Here is an 18,508-nt window from a genome sequence, read left to right as displayed (position 1 = left end):
AAATGAAAAAACAAAAAACAAAAAAGGGAAAACATTCAATTAATAAAAATAAACATCCCAACATATTGAAACAACACAGATAATCCCAAGGCACAAAAGTCTGGAGTGAAATGAATTTAAGACAAACAAAACAATATAAACAAAACAGACGTACCCTTAACACAAAACTCTGAAATGAAAATGAGTGACTATAAATTGACAATCATTTGGCTCAGATGCAAGGCATGCAACATGCAGTGAAAATCTCAAGATGCAAACTTCTTGTTAAATGCTAACTTTCTTAAAGCACCTGTCTTGTTCCTTGTCAAAATAAATGAAGCCCCCCTCCCCCACTACACCTAACCCCTCCCAACATATCCAAAACCATCCTGGCCATGTGTATCAAACCCCACATCCAGGCCAACCCAGACCCGTCCCCCTGGCCATTGCCTTGGTGCCCTTAATGCTCTAGTAGATATTTACAATTCCCTATAGAGTGCCCTTTACATAGGAGAAAATGCCTCGGTGCTCTTGTACAGGCCTGATTTCCACTCTCTAATTGTTACATTTCTTCAGACCTACTCCTACTTCAAAGTGCTACAATTTCCCCTCACATCCAACCCCCTTCATCCCAATCATCCTAGACCAACTCCTACGATTCATCCTGCTCCTTCCCTGACCCCAACACCCCCCCTTCCCATCCTAGCCCCCACCCCACCCACCCTTGACCACCATTCTACCATCTACACGTAGTGCTACTTTCTCCTCCCATCCCATCCCTATTCCATCTTTCCCCCATACCCAGCCTTCCACCATCGTTCTACCACCCAGTGCTACATTCTACACACATCTCACCCTCATCCTGACCATCCAAAACCTACCCTTACTTCCCAGTGCTACATTTATACACCCATCCCATCCCTGCACCTCCCCCCTACCCCCACCATCATTCTACAATCTGGTGCTACATTCTACACCCATTCAACCCCCTCCCCCCAACCCACCCCCAATCTACCATCCGGTGCTACATTCTACACCCATTCAACCCCCCCATCACCTAAACCATCCCAGACCTACCCCTACTTCCAAGTGCTACATTTATATACCCATCCCATCCCACCCCACCTCCCACCCTCATTCTACCATCTGGTGCTACATTCTACACCCATCTCATCCCCCATAACCTAAACCATCCCAGACCTACCCATATTTCCCAGTGCTACATTTATATACCCATCCCATCCCACCCCACCACCCACCATCATTCTACCATCCGCTGCTACATTCTACACCCCCACCCCTACCATTCTACCATTCTACTTTCTACGACACAAATCATGCAAAGGGGGGTGAACTCACGACTGGTTGTATATGATGACGTGCTTTATTGGGTACCTGCTGATCGAGGAGGGCTTGTTTCTCAGCCTGAGCCTCTTTCAGAAGACGTTCCATCTCGCTAAGTTTGTCTCGCTCCTCCTTGGTGAAGCTGCAGATGTGCATCACAGACAGAAAGACAGACAAGGGGAGAAACAGAAGAAGAAATGGTTAATAATAATGTATAGTTAGGAGGGGAGTTACTTCAGGTGCTTGTGAATCTTGCACTTTGAGACTTTCCTGCATGTTGCATGGTTTGCATCTTGGCAAAAATGATTGCCGCTTTATAGTCACTCATTTCACTTCTTAGTTTTTTGTCTGTTTGGTTCCAATATATTTGGATGTTCATTTGTCTTATATAGTCCGCGTATCTACCAATAAGGTACTCAAGGCGCTTGAACAGATAGAAACATTCTAAGACAAGTTATGAATTTTTTGAACTACATGTATGAGACCATATATGTGCCAGACAAACCAGGACAAACATCTTCTCTTAGTGCTAAGTGTAACTGGGTTCTGTTCTGTGCATTACACAACACACAATGCCACCTAGTCCTGTGGCTGAAACACGGTTACCCCTATCACAGTCCATAAGAATGTAGGCTATATGTAGGCTAATGTAGCACCTTAGGGTTAACAAAGCGCTCCGGCACATTCAGCAGCCACTGCCAGACATACCGTGGCAAACCCATTCTCTTAGTGATATAAGTGTAACTAGGGTCTGCTCAGTGCATTACACAACACTCATTGCCACCTAGTCCTGTGGTTGAAACAGGGTTACCCCTATCACAGTCCATAAGAATGTAAGCAATATGTAGACTTATGCAGCACCTTAGGGTTAACAACGTGCTCCGGCAAATTCAGCAGCCACTGCCAGACATACCAGGACAAACCCATTTTCTTAGTGATAAGTTAACTGGGTTCTGTTCATTACACAACACACGTTGCCACCTAATCCTGTAGCTGAAACAGGTTTACCCCTATCACAGTCCATAAGAAAGTAGGCTAGGGTATCATCGACATTCACCAGGCATGCAACTGCCCGATGAAAAAAAAAGAGGAAACTTTTCGAGACCCACAATGGTACCCTAAAAAGTGTTGAGGTTTTTTATGCTCTTAGGTTCATTGTTAGCATGTAAGACAAAGTGGAGTGTTTTATACAACTAAAATAACATGGAAAAAACACCTTGCCTATGTATGCACCGTAATTCGAAGGTGGCAAAGCATTGGGAGTTGATTAAGTTGAGGAAAACTAACTATTGTTGTCCAGGTAATTATGAAATTTGCATAAAATTATTATCCCCCCCCCCAAAAAAAAAAATAGAAAAAAAAAAAAAAAAAAAAAAAAATCGTTTTTTTTTTTTTTTTTTTTGGGGGGGGGGGGGGAATAATAATTTTATGCAAATTTCATAACTACCTGGGAAACAATAGTTACTTTTCCTCAACTTAATCAACTCCCGATGCTTTGCCACCTTACAATGGTCGGTGCGAGCCACTTGTCCCCGCTTGCCGTCGTTAAATCTCCCTCTTGCACACCACACAATATGCCATTCCTGGCTTGTCCACTTTCCGGACGGTTTACCGTCTACGTCTTTTTTTTTTCCCAACCAGAACCACTTCCAGGTAGTTTTTACTCCTTTATCTATGGCTTTAATTTGGCCAGGTACCACTCGGTCCCGCTCTAAAATATAATTTCTTTTGGATGTCATTTTGACGGACGTTTGAAGATGCGACTGTTTCGTAACGCAATGTGAGACAAGCACACAGTATACATGTACGTTTGCTAACTAACTCACACACACATACATGTACAACACGTGTATACTATTGCAAAACAGCGGGACCAGACGAAGACACGACCTTAGACTCATTTCAAGGCTGTATAATAACTTGGTTTAGCACACAACTCGCCCGCGCCACGGGGTGCGTTCCACTGTTCCAGATTTTTCGACCGTAAACACGGCTATTAATGACCGCACGCAGTGTGTAAACGTATGCATTGCTTGCTGTGGGCTTTATATTGACCATGCAGTAGAATGGATTGCGTACCGAGGCAGAGGCCAGACCATGCGTTACGATGCATTGTTGAATTTATCTTAAGATCGCGCTAACCGCGGAATGTATTTTTTAAGCGCTAATCATATTTTTAAAAACGCGGAATTCCGCGGAAACGCGGAAGAGTTGCATGCCTGATTCACTATGAGCCTGGCTGGTAAAGCAGAATGCACTACCTTCCCAACTTTACATGAAGCAATTATGCTTTAAATGCCTTGCTCAAGGGCAGATATGTCATGACCGGGATTCGAACCCACACTCTGCTGCAGACAACACCAGAGCTTGGGTCCGGTAAACTAGACCACTCGGCCACAACACGCCACAAAATGCTCACCTTAAAGGGATCACCCCAAACTTATTAATAACAATAACAATACCAGGCATTTATATGGCGCTCTCAAAGAACACCGTGCCTTTGGCAGAATCAAGAACAGATCAAATTACAAAAAAAAAAAAAATTATGATAATGAACAGATCATAAGCTAGGGAATAGGTGAGTTTTTAGTTGGTGCTTGAGGGTCGCGGCAGATGCCGCTTCCCTGATAGCACACGGCAGCTTGTTCCACAATTTATGGGCAACAACAAAGAATGCAATGTCTCCAGCCTTCCTTATGGAGCGCGGAACACTTCTGAAACACTCACCCAGCGCTGAATGTTCTGGACGGAGTTGAGTTTCCAGAATAAACTCCCGACGTCTCGAGATGTCCGTCGAGACTCTCGAAACTCGAGACACTTGTACAATCACTCATCGGAGAGTCAACCACTAGAGGAAGAGGAGACCCAATAGACTGACAGGGCGAGCTGTACGCCGACGTAGTAGGGCTAGCAGGACCACCATGCAGGGAACCGGGGGAGAGTAGCGGCATCGAGAGATGCTGCTCGCGTTGCTTCCTCTCTTCCCATTGGACGCGGGCTTCGTTGGTTGCTCGACGACGGAGATCGCATAAGCGCTGTTTCTCTTCTTCGATGAGTCTGTCTCCTAAATATTGAAACCAAAAAGATTCGTTTCAATCAGTTTAATAGACAATGGAAGTATAAATCATTTTAAAACAATAAATGTTGTCTGGCAGGGCTCGAAATTAACACTGGACCACAGGCCAGAGATTTTAGCATCAGCCCAGTAAACTTAAGACCGTGTAAGTGACAACAAAAATGAGATAAATCTTCTTTCAATGCTTGTTCCAAAAACAGCTCAAATGTGAACATGGGTAGAGAGTGTTCTTTTCATTTGACTCCTGTCTTGTATTAATTATTTGGTCCAGTTGAAGTTTTGAGCTACAAGCCTTGCAGACTTGTGTTTTTTCTCCCAAATTCGATCCCTGTCTGTGTCAAACAAATTTTCCTGGAAAAGTTGCCTCTTGTGACAAGGCCCTAAAAACACATGGTCAATAAGACAAGGAGAAGAGTTGACCCAATTTGAGCACTAGAGGGAGCCCTATACCTGTCTCTTCCAGCGTCATCCGTCTATTTCTCTCGATATCTCCGAGGGTTCCTCCCTTCCTGGGTAGACTGTTATGGGAAGAGGCCGGGGAGAGCTGGGAGGGACTTGAGGACGAATCACTCGGAGGACCTCCCTTTAAGTCTCTCGGGAGGGAGTTGTACTTGCGCTTAGCGAGGAACTCATCGCTTAGCGACATCTCGGGCTGAAGACGGAGACGGCGCTCGGCAAGCTCCCGGATCTTGATCTATGTATAGGACATGAAATTTGAGATTTCCTGATTGTTGTGAGACAACTCAGCCAATGACTGTTGATTGACTATCAATGACTATCAAGGAGATTGTGGACATTATTCATTATTCATCATCATTCTTGATTCTTTCCCCTCCATACTTCTTTATGCTGTATATAACAGCGTTACCTTACATGTGTGTTAAAGGATCTGGGTTCCTTTTCAAAATGTCCATAGATTTACATTAAACTTACAGGGTTTGAAGATAATGATAGTGGAAAGCTTCCCTTCAAATATTACTTACTTAGGTGTTGTAGTTTTTGAGAAATGAGTAAAACAATGTCATGAAAATATGTTTGTAAATGATTAAAATCATTTTCGTCTCATGAGATGAAAACTATTTTCATGACATTGTTTTACTCATTTTCCCAAAACTACAGCACCTCAGCTCATAGGGAAGCTTTGTACTATCATTATCTTCAAACTGTGTAAGTTTAGTGTAAATCTGTGGACATTGTGTTTTTTGTCCAACAAAAGTTACATAGACCCTTTAAAGGGAAGGTATACATTTGGTAATCACCCATAAAATTTATGGCAATAAAAACTTTTGGTTAAGAGGCCAAGAGTAGTTTCGATAGTATGAAGTATTTTTTGAGAAACATTTCAATGAAGGATGTAGATCAAATCATATAGTGTGGTCTAAGCTTGGGCGATATCGATTTATTTTATTCACGATATATCGCCGACAATACATGTATATCGCGATATTTGATATAATCGCGATGAATGAAATTTGACATAATCAGTCTTAAAACTCCAAGTGACAGTTGTAGAAGAGACAGTCATAGCATAAGAGAGGTGTTCTAATGACCTATTCTTCTGGTTTTACTCCAAACCTATGGGGTGCAAGATGTCTCAGCTAGCGAATACATCACGATATTTAATCGCTATATCGATATATCGCAATTATCGCGATTATCGCAATATATCGCGATATATCAATATTTCGATTAACACCAATTCCATCAGATATTGCAATCGTTTCCAAGTTAATATCGCGATATTCGATCATATCGTGATATCGTCCAAGCTTAGTGTGGTCTTAGCCACTACGGACATTTGCTTGTGACAGCTATGGGTTCAAAAGGGTTAAAACCTGGGCAGTCAGATTGGCCTAGTGGTATCTTATCTCCTTTGGATTTAGTGGTTACAGGTAAGTTCACTTTTTTGAAAGCCCATGGCTTCACAACCAGAATGACTGAAATGAAATAGACATTGGGTACAAGCTGTTTGTGGCCGCTGTGTACTCGAAAAGGTTTAAAGCATTCACTTCTTACCAAATCTGGAGATTCTCCATCGCGAGGTAGTGAGGACTTCTTGGAGTAATATAAAAGAAGACGGTTGTACTGACGTTCAATATCGCCCAATCTAATCTTCTCCTATAACACATCAAGCAGGAAAGAGGTCATGGGTCAATGGGTTTTTTCAAATTTTTTGAAATTCTGTAAACCAAAATAATAATGAGTAATCCTCATCAAAACAAAATGTATCTTGCTGATTTGTTAAAAGTCAAAAGTATTTATTGAGTTCTTGTCATAACATGGATATTATGGGTCGTACATGTACGATTAAAGACACGTTTTGAGTACATAAAAAGATAGTACAAGTAAACTCTTGTTTTTCCCTTTAATTATGTGCAATCTTCAATTCCAAATTCATTGTTTGGTTGTACCATTATACAAACATTGACTGGCAACGAGGTAACTAGTGTACGGAATACATCAAATAGATCGTAAGACATTGGCACTAAAATAGTTAAAGGCACTGGACACCTTTGGTAATTGTCAAAGACTAGTCTTCCCACTTGGTGCATCTCAACCTATGCATAAACTTTGTGAAAATTTGAACTCAATTGGTCGTCGAAGTTGCGAGAGAATTAATGGAGGAAAAAACACCCTTGTAATGTACTTTCAGATGCTTGAATTCGAGACCTCAGCTGAGGTCTCAAATTCAATTCAAATGTTTTAGTAGAAAATTATTTCTTTCTCAAAAACAGCTCTCCATTGCTCGTTACCAAGTGAGTTTTTATGCTAACAATTATTTTGAGTATTTACCAATCTGAGTGTCCAGTGCCTTTGCACGAGCATACCTGAAGGGTGGATGGGGGTTGGGGATGGGGGGGGGGGGGGGGGTGGTAGTATAGACAGTCTTGGCATTGCCAGCATACCATACCTTGGCTAGATCCCTCTCCGTCTCTTTCTGATGATGCTCAAGTTTCTCCGCTTCAATCTTAGCATCTGTAATAACATGAGTCATCTGCTTGTCTATGTCTGTCACATTTACCTACGTATCAAGATTCAAGAAAGAAATAACGAAATCCAACAAATTAAATACAAACAAATCATTGGCTTAGGCCGTGTCCGAATTGGCGACTTTGGCTACAGCTACGGCTAGATCAACGCGTCTGTCAGTGTTGAAGAATAGCAGACGCGCGCCCCCTAGCCGTAGCTGTAGCCAAAGTCGCCAATTTGGACACGGCCGTAGTTCTGTTAGGTCATTAATGGCAATTTGGTACTCGGCATAATCAAAAGGTCATTTTAAAGAAAAATGTGTAAATATTTGAAAAAAATTAAATCAAAATCAACAAATAAATATTTTACTTAGAAAATGAACGATTCTTTTTGCCAAGCAATTAGTTTGGAGACCCCTCTTGATCAATAAACTCCACGACCAGGAAATCCAAAATATGCAAACTACACTGTATACAAAATTGCACTAATGACTTCCCAATCCCCTCTTTTTCAAAGCACCGAAAGCCATCTTTTATATCAACTTCATTTATTTGATTGCACATTCAACAGTACAATAGACCGATCCAGTAGGCTCCGCCCACGACCCACGTGTGAGCAAGAACACACCGGGCTCTCTCATGCTTTTTTGCACAACTCTGCTCTGCACGCCTAGCATACGTGCACGCATGTCGGACCATCGCTGCGTTGTGGTTGGTCCATACGCAATGGGGCGGAGCTTAATGGAGCTTAATAGGAAACTTGCAAAAGCAACATCTCTGAGGACACATTTGACCCTTAAGCCAGGATCATACTTCTTTTCAGCAGAGTGTGGGTTTGAATCCTGGTCGTGACACTTGTGTCACTGAACAAGACACTTAACTATAATTGCTTCTCTCCACCCAGGGGTAAATGGGTACAAACAATTGTCGCACAGGCTGTATACTCCCCACCAGGGTGCTGAGATGGTTTAAAGAATGATTTAAGGCCCAGTAACCAGGGGTAATAATGTTGGAAGCACTTTGAGAATTCCTCGGGTGTGAATGGTGAAAAGCGCTATATAAAAAATGGCTATTATTTTCATTATTACTTCATGGGAATGCGAATGTGAAGTGATTTTTGACGTCACGGCCCTATTTTCACTGCGAATGTTTTGCAAAAATGGTGCGAATCTCATTCGCAAGAAGTATGAACTGGGCTTAACTTCTTCAACCCCCACTTCTTTTCTTACCTTCCTCGTCTTAACTTTCTCTTCCTCCTTGGATTCCTCCAGAGATAATTCATGCTCCATGATCTCCCTCTCCTCTTCAATCCTAGCCTCCGTCTCAAGCTGTTGGAACTCCAAATCTTCAAATCGTTTCCTCTCCACTTCCAGTTTCTCCGCCTCCCGCTGGTATTGGGACAGCAGAGCCTGCTTGCGAGCAGTGTCCTCAATGGGACATGCTTCGAGTTGCCGTTCTGTTTCCAGGTGGCGTTGTTCTAGCCGTTTGAGCTCAAACCGTGCTTGGTCGACCTGTTTTCTTTCCTGAATAGACAAATGGAGAAGATTCTTGTGTCAAGAGAGGGCCTTGATTCAATTCAAAGAGGTTTTGTCTTTAAAGACACTGGACACGGTTGGTAAATGTCAAAGACAAGTATTCTCACTTGGTGTATCCTGTCATATACATAGAATAACAAACCTGTGAAAATTTGGGCTCAATTGGTTGTCGAATTTGCAAGAGAATGATAAAAGAAAATAACCCTTGTTGCACAAATTTGTGTGCTTTTAGAAGCATAATAAAAGACTTTAGGCCTGAAGTGTTTTAATGTTTCAGTGAAAAGTGACCTCGTTCTCAAAAACTACATTACTTGCTCACAATGTCTTATACTACAGTACCAACAGCTCTTCATTGCTCGTTACCAAGTAAGTTTTAATGATAACAATTATTTTGAGTAATTACCAATACTGTCCAGTGCCTTTGATTTAGTTTCTCAAAAGCAATTTGAAGAAGACTAGCTATACAGCAGGAAACAAACACTGTTCAGATTGCCCATACTTCAAAAAGTTGCTAACTGTACTAAATTTCTAAGCACAGAAATGAATATCATGCTTACCAGATACTGGTTTTTACACAAGCTTTTTATAATGCCTGTGACTGGTTCTCTGCCTATATTTTACTATAAAGCAGAAACCAACAATTGATTTCTGCTCAGTAGTTTTATGAATGAATGTCAACATGGTCAAGTGTGGCTTGATTAAAATTGCTCAGCCCAGAAATAAATATTACGCTTACCAGGAACTAGTAACGACACAAGATTGTGACTGGTCCTCTGCCTGTATTCTATTGAGCAGCAACCAATAATTCATTTCTGCTTAGCAACTTTATGACTGTGTTCAAGTATGGCTTGACTAAGGTGCCCTTGTACCACCTTTCTACTCAGACAAATGCTTGTTCTTTAGGGTGCTACCTCTACAATGGAATATTTGACAATTATTTTCGATCGCACGAGGGCGCCGCGCTTTCATCAATGAATGTCTTGCATCACAATAGACCGATCCATTAGCTCCGCCCCATTGCGTATTGACTAATTACAACAAATAAGGTCCGACATACGTGTGCGTATCTTGGCGCGCGCGGCAGAGTTGTGCAGAAAGGCATTGGAGAGCCCCACGTGTTCTTGCTCACACGCGCGTCGTGGGCGGAGCCTACTGGATCGGTCTATTAAATCTGATTTTAACTGTCTGAATGTAGTTTTCTTGCATCATGACAAAATACAGGAATTGTTTTTTTAATAAAAACCCTTTTTGTTTATTTGTTTTTGCACCACATGAAATTGGTCGACATACGCCAGTACGCCCTCACGCGGTAAAAAAAAAATACGGTGAATTGATACCTACTGAGCAGACACGAACATGCCAAGAACAGAAGGCTGGGAAAGGCTGTGGAGTTATGCAACCCACAATCAAAAACTTGAATTCTAAATGAGAAGATCTTGAGGTGTAACTCAAGATGTTGCAGAATTTGGTTCGGAGTGTTTTTTTTTTCTGCTGAATTGTACATCCTCGATTTTTCATTTGCGATGAAGTTGGAGAATGTATTTGGTTTGCGGTAACACCCTGTGTATTTCTACTTTATTGTGTTTGGTTTTGTTCTTTTGAGAACTTGTTTTAAAATGCTGCAGAATAGATATTCAAATTCGGGAGACCCCTTAGTTCTAAAAAGAACCGTCCTGCATATTAATTACTACCTGGGCGGAAGGTAGGAAATTGGCTGGGACAACTACTTTCACTAAGTGGATCGAGGGGACTCTGCCGCGGAGTGAGTTCTTTATAGGAGAACCATTAAATCAGTGGAAGGTATTGAGTGGTCACACAGTAGGAGGGTTGACTCAGTTTGTGGTCCTTTCTCCACGGTCTATCATTCAAAACTACAATAGATGATATTGAATGGTCACACAGTAGGAGGGTTAATTATTTGGGAGATTAAGGGTGAACTGAGAAGCTAAAATCTAAACAAGCAGCTGAATGTGAATATTTTAAAGACCGACCCTCTCTCTTTCTGCAGAAGCGTGTCTATCTAGTCTGTGCTTGGTGCGTTTAAGTGTGCCTATGTGCTGTTGTTGTTGCTGTAGTTGGGTCAACTCGCTTCGATGTTCACCTTCCAACAACGCGGCTTCGATCTCCATCTGATCATGTGACAGGGGGGACACACACACGCACAGGTCACGGTACCAAACAAACACACACAGATGTTCATGAGAAACACAGGGGGTTGCGCAGTCAGAAAGGGATCGGGTGGTGTGCCGTAAAGGGTGATCATGTTGGTGTGTTGAGATCCCATGTATAGTCGGTTACACATACAAAGGTAACCAGGTGTGATACCGGTAGTCGGTACAAAAACAAGGGGGGTGACAGAGTCAGAAAATAATCGGCATGCCAATGGAATGTCCCAGCAGATGCGGTGATATCACAGATACAGTTACAACACAGTGAAACGAAACACAGTATGACGAATGACACGGGGGGTGCACAGTCAGATATAAACCGGGTAATCAAGTCAAGATTCACGTCGACACGATGTCAGTTTTTACACACAGTGAGAGAACAAATGGTCGGATGACAGACACGGGGGGTGCACAGGTGGGATGTCCGTTGGGATGAGGTGAAATAGTTACCATGCAGTTAGAACAAAAATTAGGAAAAACAAAATGTTAGACAAGATGGAATTAGTTCAATAAAATATTATTTTTTAAACGGATACGAATATAAGAAACAGCGTGCAATAAATGTGGGTAGTTAGTATTTTACAAGAACAAAATCAACAACCACCAAGCAATGAGTTTTTGATAAAGGCCAACAGTAGATTAACACAAATAAAGTTAGTAAAGTCATCAACGTACAACAAATTTTAGTCAAAAATCCAATTTTTAAAAACAAACGATTTCAATTGGAAATTATGAATCATTTTATTAGAGACAACCAATTTATCCATTGACAAGATTAATGAATTGACATTGTCCCCATATTTTATTGACGAAATGAAAGGTTAAATGTTTTGACAAGGAACAAAAAAACAACAACAAAGCGGAAGAAAGGAAAAAAAGAAAACACAAATTAGCGTCGAGTCTTGCAAACAAAATGTGCAAAGTAAACTTTGTGTTCAAGTACGACATCGGGGTGTGTGAATGAGTAGCAGCAATAATTATAGCAGTTTAATCGGCAAGCTGGTGATGAAAGTGATTCAACTGATCTCCCTAAAACTCATCTTTTTTGGGGGTTCTTTTACTGTAATAATTACCTTAAAGACATTGGACACTACTTGGTAATTGTCAAAGACCAGTCTTCACAGTTGGTGTATCTCAACATGTATGCATAAAATAACAAACCTGTGAAAATTTGAGCTCAATCGGTCGTCGAAATTTCGAGATAATAATGAAAGAGAAAAAAACACCCTTGTCTTACACAAAGTTGTGTGCTTTCAGATGCTTGATTTCGAGACCTCAAAATCTAATTCTGAGGTCTCAAAATGAAATTCCTGGAAATTTCTCTTTCTCAAAAACTACGTTACTTCAGAGGGAGCCCTTTCTCACAACGTTTTATACCATCAACATCTCTCCATTACTCGTTAACAAGTAAGCTTTTATGCTAATAATTATTTTGAGTCATTACCAATAGTGTCCACTGCCTTTAAAACACGGTAGAATACAAGAACCTTGTACATGTATGCCAATGTCATATACACACACAGGGTGAGTCAAAAAGAAGTTGACCTGGATTGGTGATTTTTTTTCAAAACAAACAAATGGTTGACCTGGATTGGTGATTTTTTTTCAAAACAAACAAATGGCACTCAAAAGTTCAGTAGAGCATATATTTTACAAGCACTCTCTCCTGCTTATTAGGAAAAAAGAATGAAAGAAATTGACCATCCCTAAGAGGAGTTTGTTTGTTTTTCTATAAGTATCAAATTTGAATCTTTTAGTGCACACATGGAAAGCAATTTTCACTTTTTACTTGTAATCTGTGATGAAATAAATAAATTGAATTGAATTGAATTGAATTGAATTGTTTGTCTGTTTTAATAAAGGTACTCATTTTGCAAGCTTTCCACGGAATACTTGACAATCTGTGCAGATTCAGTCCAGCATTAACACTCCATGGTCAGCAACAAACACGAGTGCCTTCAGTAAAACAGGCCTTTTTCTATTCATCATCATCATATAGCAGTCGCAACCGAGATTCCTTGCACAACATCACACCAGAGGTGTTAAATCCCTCATCATGTTTGGAAGGTCCACGATTTCAGCCTCCGTATCTCTCCCGATCACGTCGATGTAGTTGAGTGGTCGAGGTCCTCTATTAGGGCACGGCAGTCTCCAATATAACACGTCAGGAATGACCTGGTCTTTGGCATGAAAGCAGTGACGTGCAAAGCGGACTCTGCGTTGAGCAACAGTAGTAGAGATTGGTGGAATGTCTCCGTAGATCTGTTCTTTGGTCTTGTGCTCACGCCATGAGATGTTCTGTACCCTCATAAGAAGCCTGGTGTATGCGCCGTCAAGGCGATGATCAATTTGTTTCATTCTTTTTTTTTCCAGATAAGCAGGACAGAGTGGTTGTTTAATATGTGCTTCACTGTGGTGATGAGTGCCAGTTTTCGTTTTGATTTTAAATCATAAATCTCTGTCAACTTCTTTTATAACTCACCCTGTATGAAGCAAATTTGTTTTTTGACATTTTGTTAAAAAGGGACTGGGGCCATTTATCTAAAGCAGTGGCTTGCACAACGCACCAGCGATCCTTTACATCATCATTAAAAGTCATGTGACAAATCATGTGACAATCATGTGACTAACCTCTCTGAGCATTTCAGACTCCTGTACTTCTAGATCATCCAGTTTTCGCTCCAGAGCTTCAATTTTCTGGATGGAATTGTCCCGTGCTTCCTCAAGCTTGGAGATGGCGGTAGCGATATCTTTAGTGTTCATGGACTCAGGCTGAAGGAGGAAAACGAATAAATAAATTTTTTGGGGGTGGAGTGAAATAAAGTTGAGAGTTTGTGTGAATATTTGTGGCCTATAATATTTCAGCAGATGGAAATATCTCTCGGAGCAATTGATATTGGTATAAAGTTTGCAGAAAATGTTTAGCTGCAAATTACTTTTTTTTCATCGTTTACCAACCCTGTATCAAACCTTTACACCAAGGAAAACTTCATACATGTAAAATGAGTCCACAGTGAAGTACTTAAAAAAGAAAACGGCTTTAAAAAAAAAGTCACAGTTTAAAGGAGTGTGTTCCATGGTTTTTGTCTACGCAATGCTGATTAACAGGCCAAAAAGCAACAAAGATACAATAAAAGTCACCTACATGTAACTCTAACCATATTCCTCGAAAGTGTTAAGCCATGTCCAAATGGCTACAGCTGGTGCCATGGCAAGATTTCCACTTAACTGTAGCCACTAACGCAAGACAGAAAACTAAAAAAGAAAATAAGGATTTCAAGATGTGAGTTACATGTAAAGGACTTACCTCAGCTTCGGAGTTGACTGTTGTTGACCTCGGTGGCTTGGGAGGAGGACTCTGCTCTCCGTTACTCCTAGGTGACTGCGCAGTCTCACAAGAGGGCGCTGTACTGCTGACGTCTTTCAGCGGCTCATACCATACATTCTGATCTCTAGGAGATGCAGCTTGATTCATCTCCTTGTGTGGGGTTTCTTGTAAGGAGGTGTTGCTTCTTACAATGGGGGAATCAATGATGACTTTGATGCCGAGATTAGCAGCCATGGAGCTTGCTTTTGGTGAGGATGCTGCTGGGATTCCGTTCTGCTCTTCGTTGTTATCTGTCTCCTTCCGTGGTGGAGACGTTTCCTTTGCTTCTGCTTGCTTCACAGACACTTGAGGAAGTTGTGGGGGTGAGAAGTTACCCCCCGGAGGAGCAGGTTTCTTCTTGGGGTGTGGTTTACCGTCTTTTTCTTGTGCCTCGTACTCAGCGCAGATGTTCAGAATCTCTTCCATTCTTTGCCTCTCCAAGGTGGCGATCTTCTCTGCTTCTTTGCGTTGCGCGACAGCCTGCATGTGAATCTTGCAGAGCTCCTTCTGCGTGGCGTCGTCAAAATCGTCCGGGTCGACAATGAGGGTGTGACGAATGTCCGTCTCGGGAGGAGCAAAGAATCTCTGATCTGGACTTAGAGGAGGGACAGGTGAGGACATTTTGAGGGGATCTCTGTGAACGACCGAACTCGCCGAGCCCGGAGTCTCAATGCTGACCGTTGAATTTGTGGATTTGACGTCGGATAGTGAAGACGTCAGAGTCACACTGACTCCGGATTGATCAGATCCTGACCACTCTCTCTCCGTTGTTGCCGTCGTTGCGGTGCTCGTGACCGTCGTGAGAGACGTTGAGCTCAGACTCGAATCGCTCGAAGACCTGTCATTCTCAGACCTACGAGTCTGGGTGGTGAGTGAGTTCTTATTGGTGTATAGACTACTCTGACCCAGCTTGACCCTAGTAGGGGATTGCGGGCCGATCTTATGGTGATCTTTCTCTAGAGTTCCACGTGGACTCGTCGGGATATGAAAATGCTTCCTGGTTGGGCTCGGACTATTGTTTTTGATCACCTCCTCGAACTTTGACCTTATCGTACTGACCGGCGGCTGGTACTCGCTCGTTGCATTTGCCTCGCTTTCCTCTCCATCAATATCATCATCAGTGATGGCAGTTTCTCGGATCTCACCGTGATTTGAGAAAAATAATGGGGACGCAGACGACTCAAGATGCCCCGCTTCTGGCCACATTTCGCTGCCGCTCGAGTCCGTCGACGACGTGCTGGGGATAATATCCCGAGGTTCGTGGATGTAATCCTTCTCGGGAGATTCCATCATTGCGTATTTATTTGAGTACATCTCGCTCTCATATTCATCCTCTGTCGAGACTTGCCTCATGATCTCCTTGAGCTCCGCTTCGATGCTCTGCTCTAACCGGTTCGACCGAGTGTCCGCGTTGTGGTTACTGTTGCTGTTCGTGAAACACACAGTCGGGATGTGCTGCACCCGAGCTGGCGTGTAATCCATGTGATGCGATACGCCATTCTGTTGTGTCGTCGATGTTGTCACGTTGGCGTTAAGTCGGTCGGTGTTACTGTTTGCGAAGTCTAGACTACCGGGGACATGCTGCTGGGTTATGTTGAGGGAAGTCCCCTGTTTGAGCTGTTTCGCTTCGGAGGGGTTGTTGAATCGGAAGTAGCAGGATTTGCCGAAGCAGAGCATTGCACCTGAATGAAATACAAGACATTAGAACGCAATTAGACAAATCTCAACTTGCAGAAACATCTCTAGAACAAACCCAATTTTCAATTTTCAAAAATATGATAATAGTATTGTCAAATAAAAAACCTGACAAATTAATGCAAGTATAAAAAACACAAATTACAGTCTTTTTGTCCATCATGTCCATGCAGGAATAATACTTCTTTCTTTGGGTGTAAAAATTCAACACGTTTTAAAAATTGTCAGGAAATAAATAATGAGTAGTGCTTTGAGACACCTGTAGATAAAGCGCTATACAAAAACTAGTTATCATTATTATTATTATTAAACGAGTGCAAGACATCAGAACGCAATTAGACAAATCTCAACTTGCGGAAACATCTCTAGAACAAATTGAATCTTCAAAGTTAAATTTTGTCTAAAATAATTATCATTGTTAAGATTAGATGAGGGCAAAGCAGATTTCTTTGAGTAAAGAGCACTTCCATAAAAAAAATTCTACGGAAACATTTCAAGGAGCAGTGGCATGGTAATTAATTAATTAATTTATTTATTAAAGACACGAGACACTATTGGTAAATGTCAAAGACCAGTCTTCTCACTTGGTGTATCTCAACATATGCAAGATTTGAGCTCAATCGGTCGTCGAAGGTGCGAGATAATAATGAAAGAAAAAAAATCCCTTGTCACCCGAAGTTGTGTGCTTTCAGATGCTTGATTTCTGGACCTCAAAATCTAATTCTGAGGTCTCAAAATCAAATTTGTGGAAAACTACTTCTTTCTCGAAAACAACATTACATCAGACGGAGCCATTTCTCACAATGTTTTATACTATCAACAGCTCTCCATTACTCGTTACCAAGTAAGTTTTTATGCTAATATTTATTTTGAGTAATTACCAATAGTGTCCAGTGCCTTTAATTCTGGTTGTGAAGCCAAACATTCACAGAAAAGCATATTTTATCACTGTAACAGCCAAGAACCCCAAGAAGAGAAAACAATAAAGGAAATTATTTTTTTTCCCAGATTTTTCAAAAAACAACAACCCCAAGACCCTAAACCCCCCTAAAAAAAAACCTATTAAAGGCAGTGTATACGTGTGGTAATTGTCAAAGACCAGCGTTCTCACTTGGTGTATCCCAACATAAGCATAAAATAACAAACCTGTGAAAATTTGGGCTCAATCGGTCATCGAAGTTGCGAGAAAATGATCATGTTGGACGGATTTGTGTGCTTTCAGATAGAAATAAAAGACTTCTAGCTAGAAGTCTTTTATTATTTTAGTGAGAAATTACCTCGTTCTCAAAAACTACGTTACTTCAGAGGAGTCGTTTCCAAAAATGTTTTATACTATGAACAGCTCACCAATGCTCGTTACCAAGTCAGTTTTTAAGTTAATATTTGTTTTGAGTAATTACCAAACGTGTACCTTCCCTTTAACCCCCAAAACCCCCCCATCTCAATTATTTTTTAAGTCACGTCACTCTTCAAACATTTTTACTCCTGTGGTATCATGAAAAAAAAAAAAAAAAAAAAAAATCAAATTGCAACAGACAAATTAACACCAGTAGGCCTACACATATGTGGACAAGAAAAAGGAAATTATACACTTCCATGCATCACATCTATAAACAGATAATTCACGCAATAGGAAGTCTGACAAGATCCTGAAAATAGTTTGCATCAGCAGACCCCGATCACCTCAGGACAGTTTGAGTTCCTCTCCAGAAATGCCACAGGAAATCACGCTGTACTGGAGATCAATGTACACAAGTGCAGATACATGTAGAAGTAACGGAATGATGTTTGGGCTCATTCATCAAGATTTCATTTTCCCGTTAGCAATTTTATAGAGCTGCTTAAATTAAAAGCCAACTCTGTAATGTTTAGGTTCATCAAGATTTCATTTTACTGTTAGCAATTTTATAGACCTGCTTAAATTAAAGGCCAACTCTGTAAGTGTTCAGGTTCATCAAGATTTCATTTTACTGTTAGCAATTTTATGGACCTGCTTAAATTAAAGGCCAACTCTGTAAGTAATCAGGTTCATCAAGATTTCATTTTACTGTTAGCAATTTTTATTTCTACAACCTCCTACAAACATGTACATGTACAATTTTTTTTGGCTACACCCATCTTTCTCAAATAGAGCTATAAAATTGGGCCCAGGCAAATACTACAAAACGTCTACAAATATCAGGCCTTGAATGTTGTTCTTGACAGGGCACATCAGTTTTCCTCTGTACATGGCACATTTATGAGGACAATACAAATTTATAATAGAACTTTACAAAGGGCACCACAGCTCAAGCACATAGCACCACGACAATCACTGTACATTCTGTAGTTTATTTTGAGGTCTGCATTTTTGTTTACCGATACAGATATTTTTA

The 18,508-nt window shown here is 41.1% G+C and overlaps 1 protein-coding gene across 3 annotated transcripts in view; it reads right to left on the bottom strand.

The window, feature by feature from the left end:
* LOC139951272 (pleckstrin homology-like domain family B member 1) overlaps positions 1–18,508 on the bottom strand; it is an 87,754-nt gene that overhangs the window by 11,553 nt on the left and 57,693 nt on the right. Inside the window, exons 6-14 of one of the 3 annotated variants that reach the window (XM_071950073.1) lie at positions 14,379–16,120; positions 13,703–13,843; positions 10,895–11,032; positions 8,598–8,891; positions 7,311–7,421; positions 6,416–6,517; positions 4,850–5,093; positions 4,051–4,387; positions 1,339–1,465 (exon numbers count right to left, since the gene is read on the bottom strand). In XM_071950073.1, the coding sequence (XP_071806174.1) occupies positions 1,339–1,465; positions 4,051–4,387; positions 4,850–5,093; positions 6,416–6,517; positions 7,311–7,421; positions 8,598–8,891; positions 10,895–11,032; positions 13,703–13,843; positions 14,379–16,120 (3,236 nt within the window). The remainder of the gene's footprint in view (positions 1–1,338; positions 1,466–4,050; positions 4,388–4,849; positions 5,094–6,415; positions 6,518–7,310; positions 7,422–8,597; positions 8,892–10,894; positions 11,033–13,702; positions 13,844–14,378; positions 16,121–18,508) is intronic. The other 2 variants (XM_071950074.1, XM_071950075.1) reach the window with 2 other exon arrangements.

The sequence above is a fragment of the Asterias amurensis genome, chromosome 19, assembly GCF_032118995.1.
Source record: "Asterias amurensis chromosome 19, ASM3211899v1".
NCBI lineage: Eukaryota > Metazoa > Echinodermata > Asteroidea > Forcipulatida > Asteriidae > Asterias > Asterias amurensis.
Note: the sequence above shows the minus strand (reverse complement) of the source record. Positions and strands in the feature narration are given on the sequence as shown.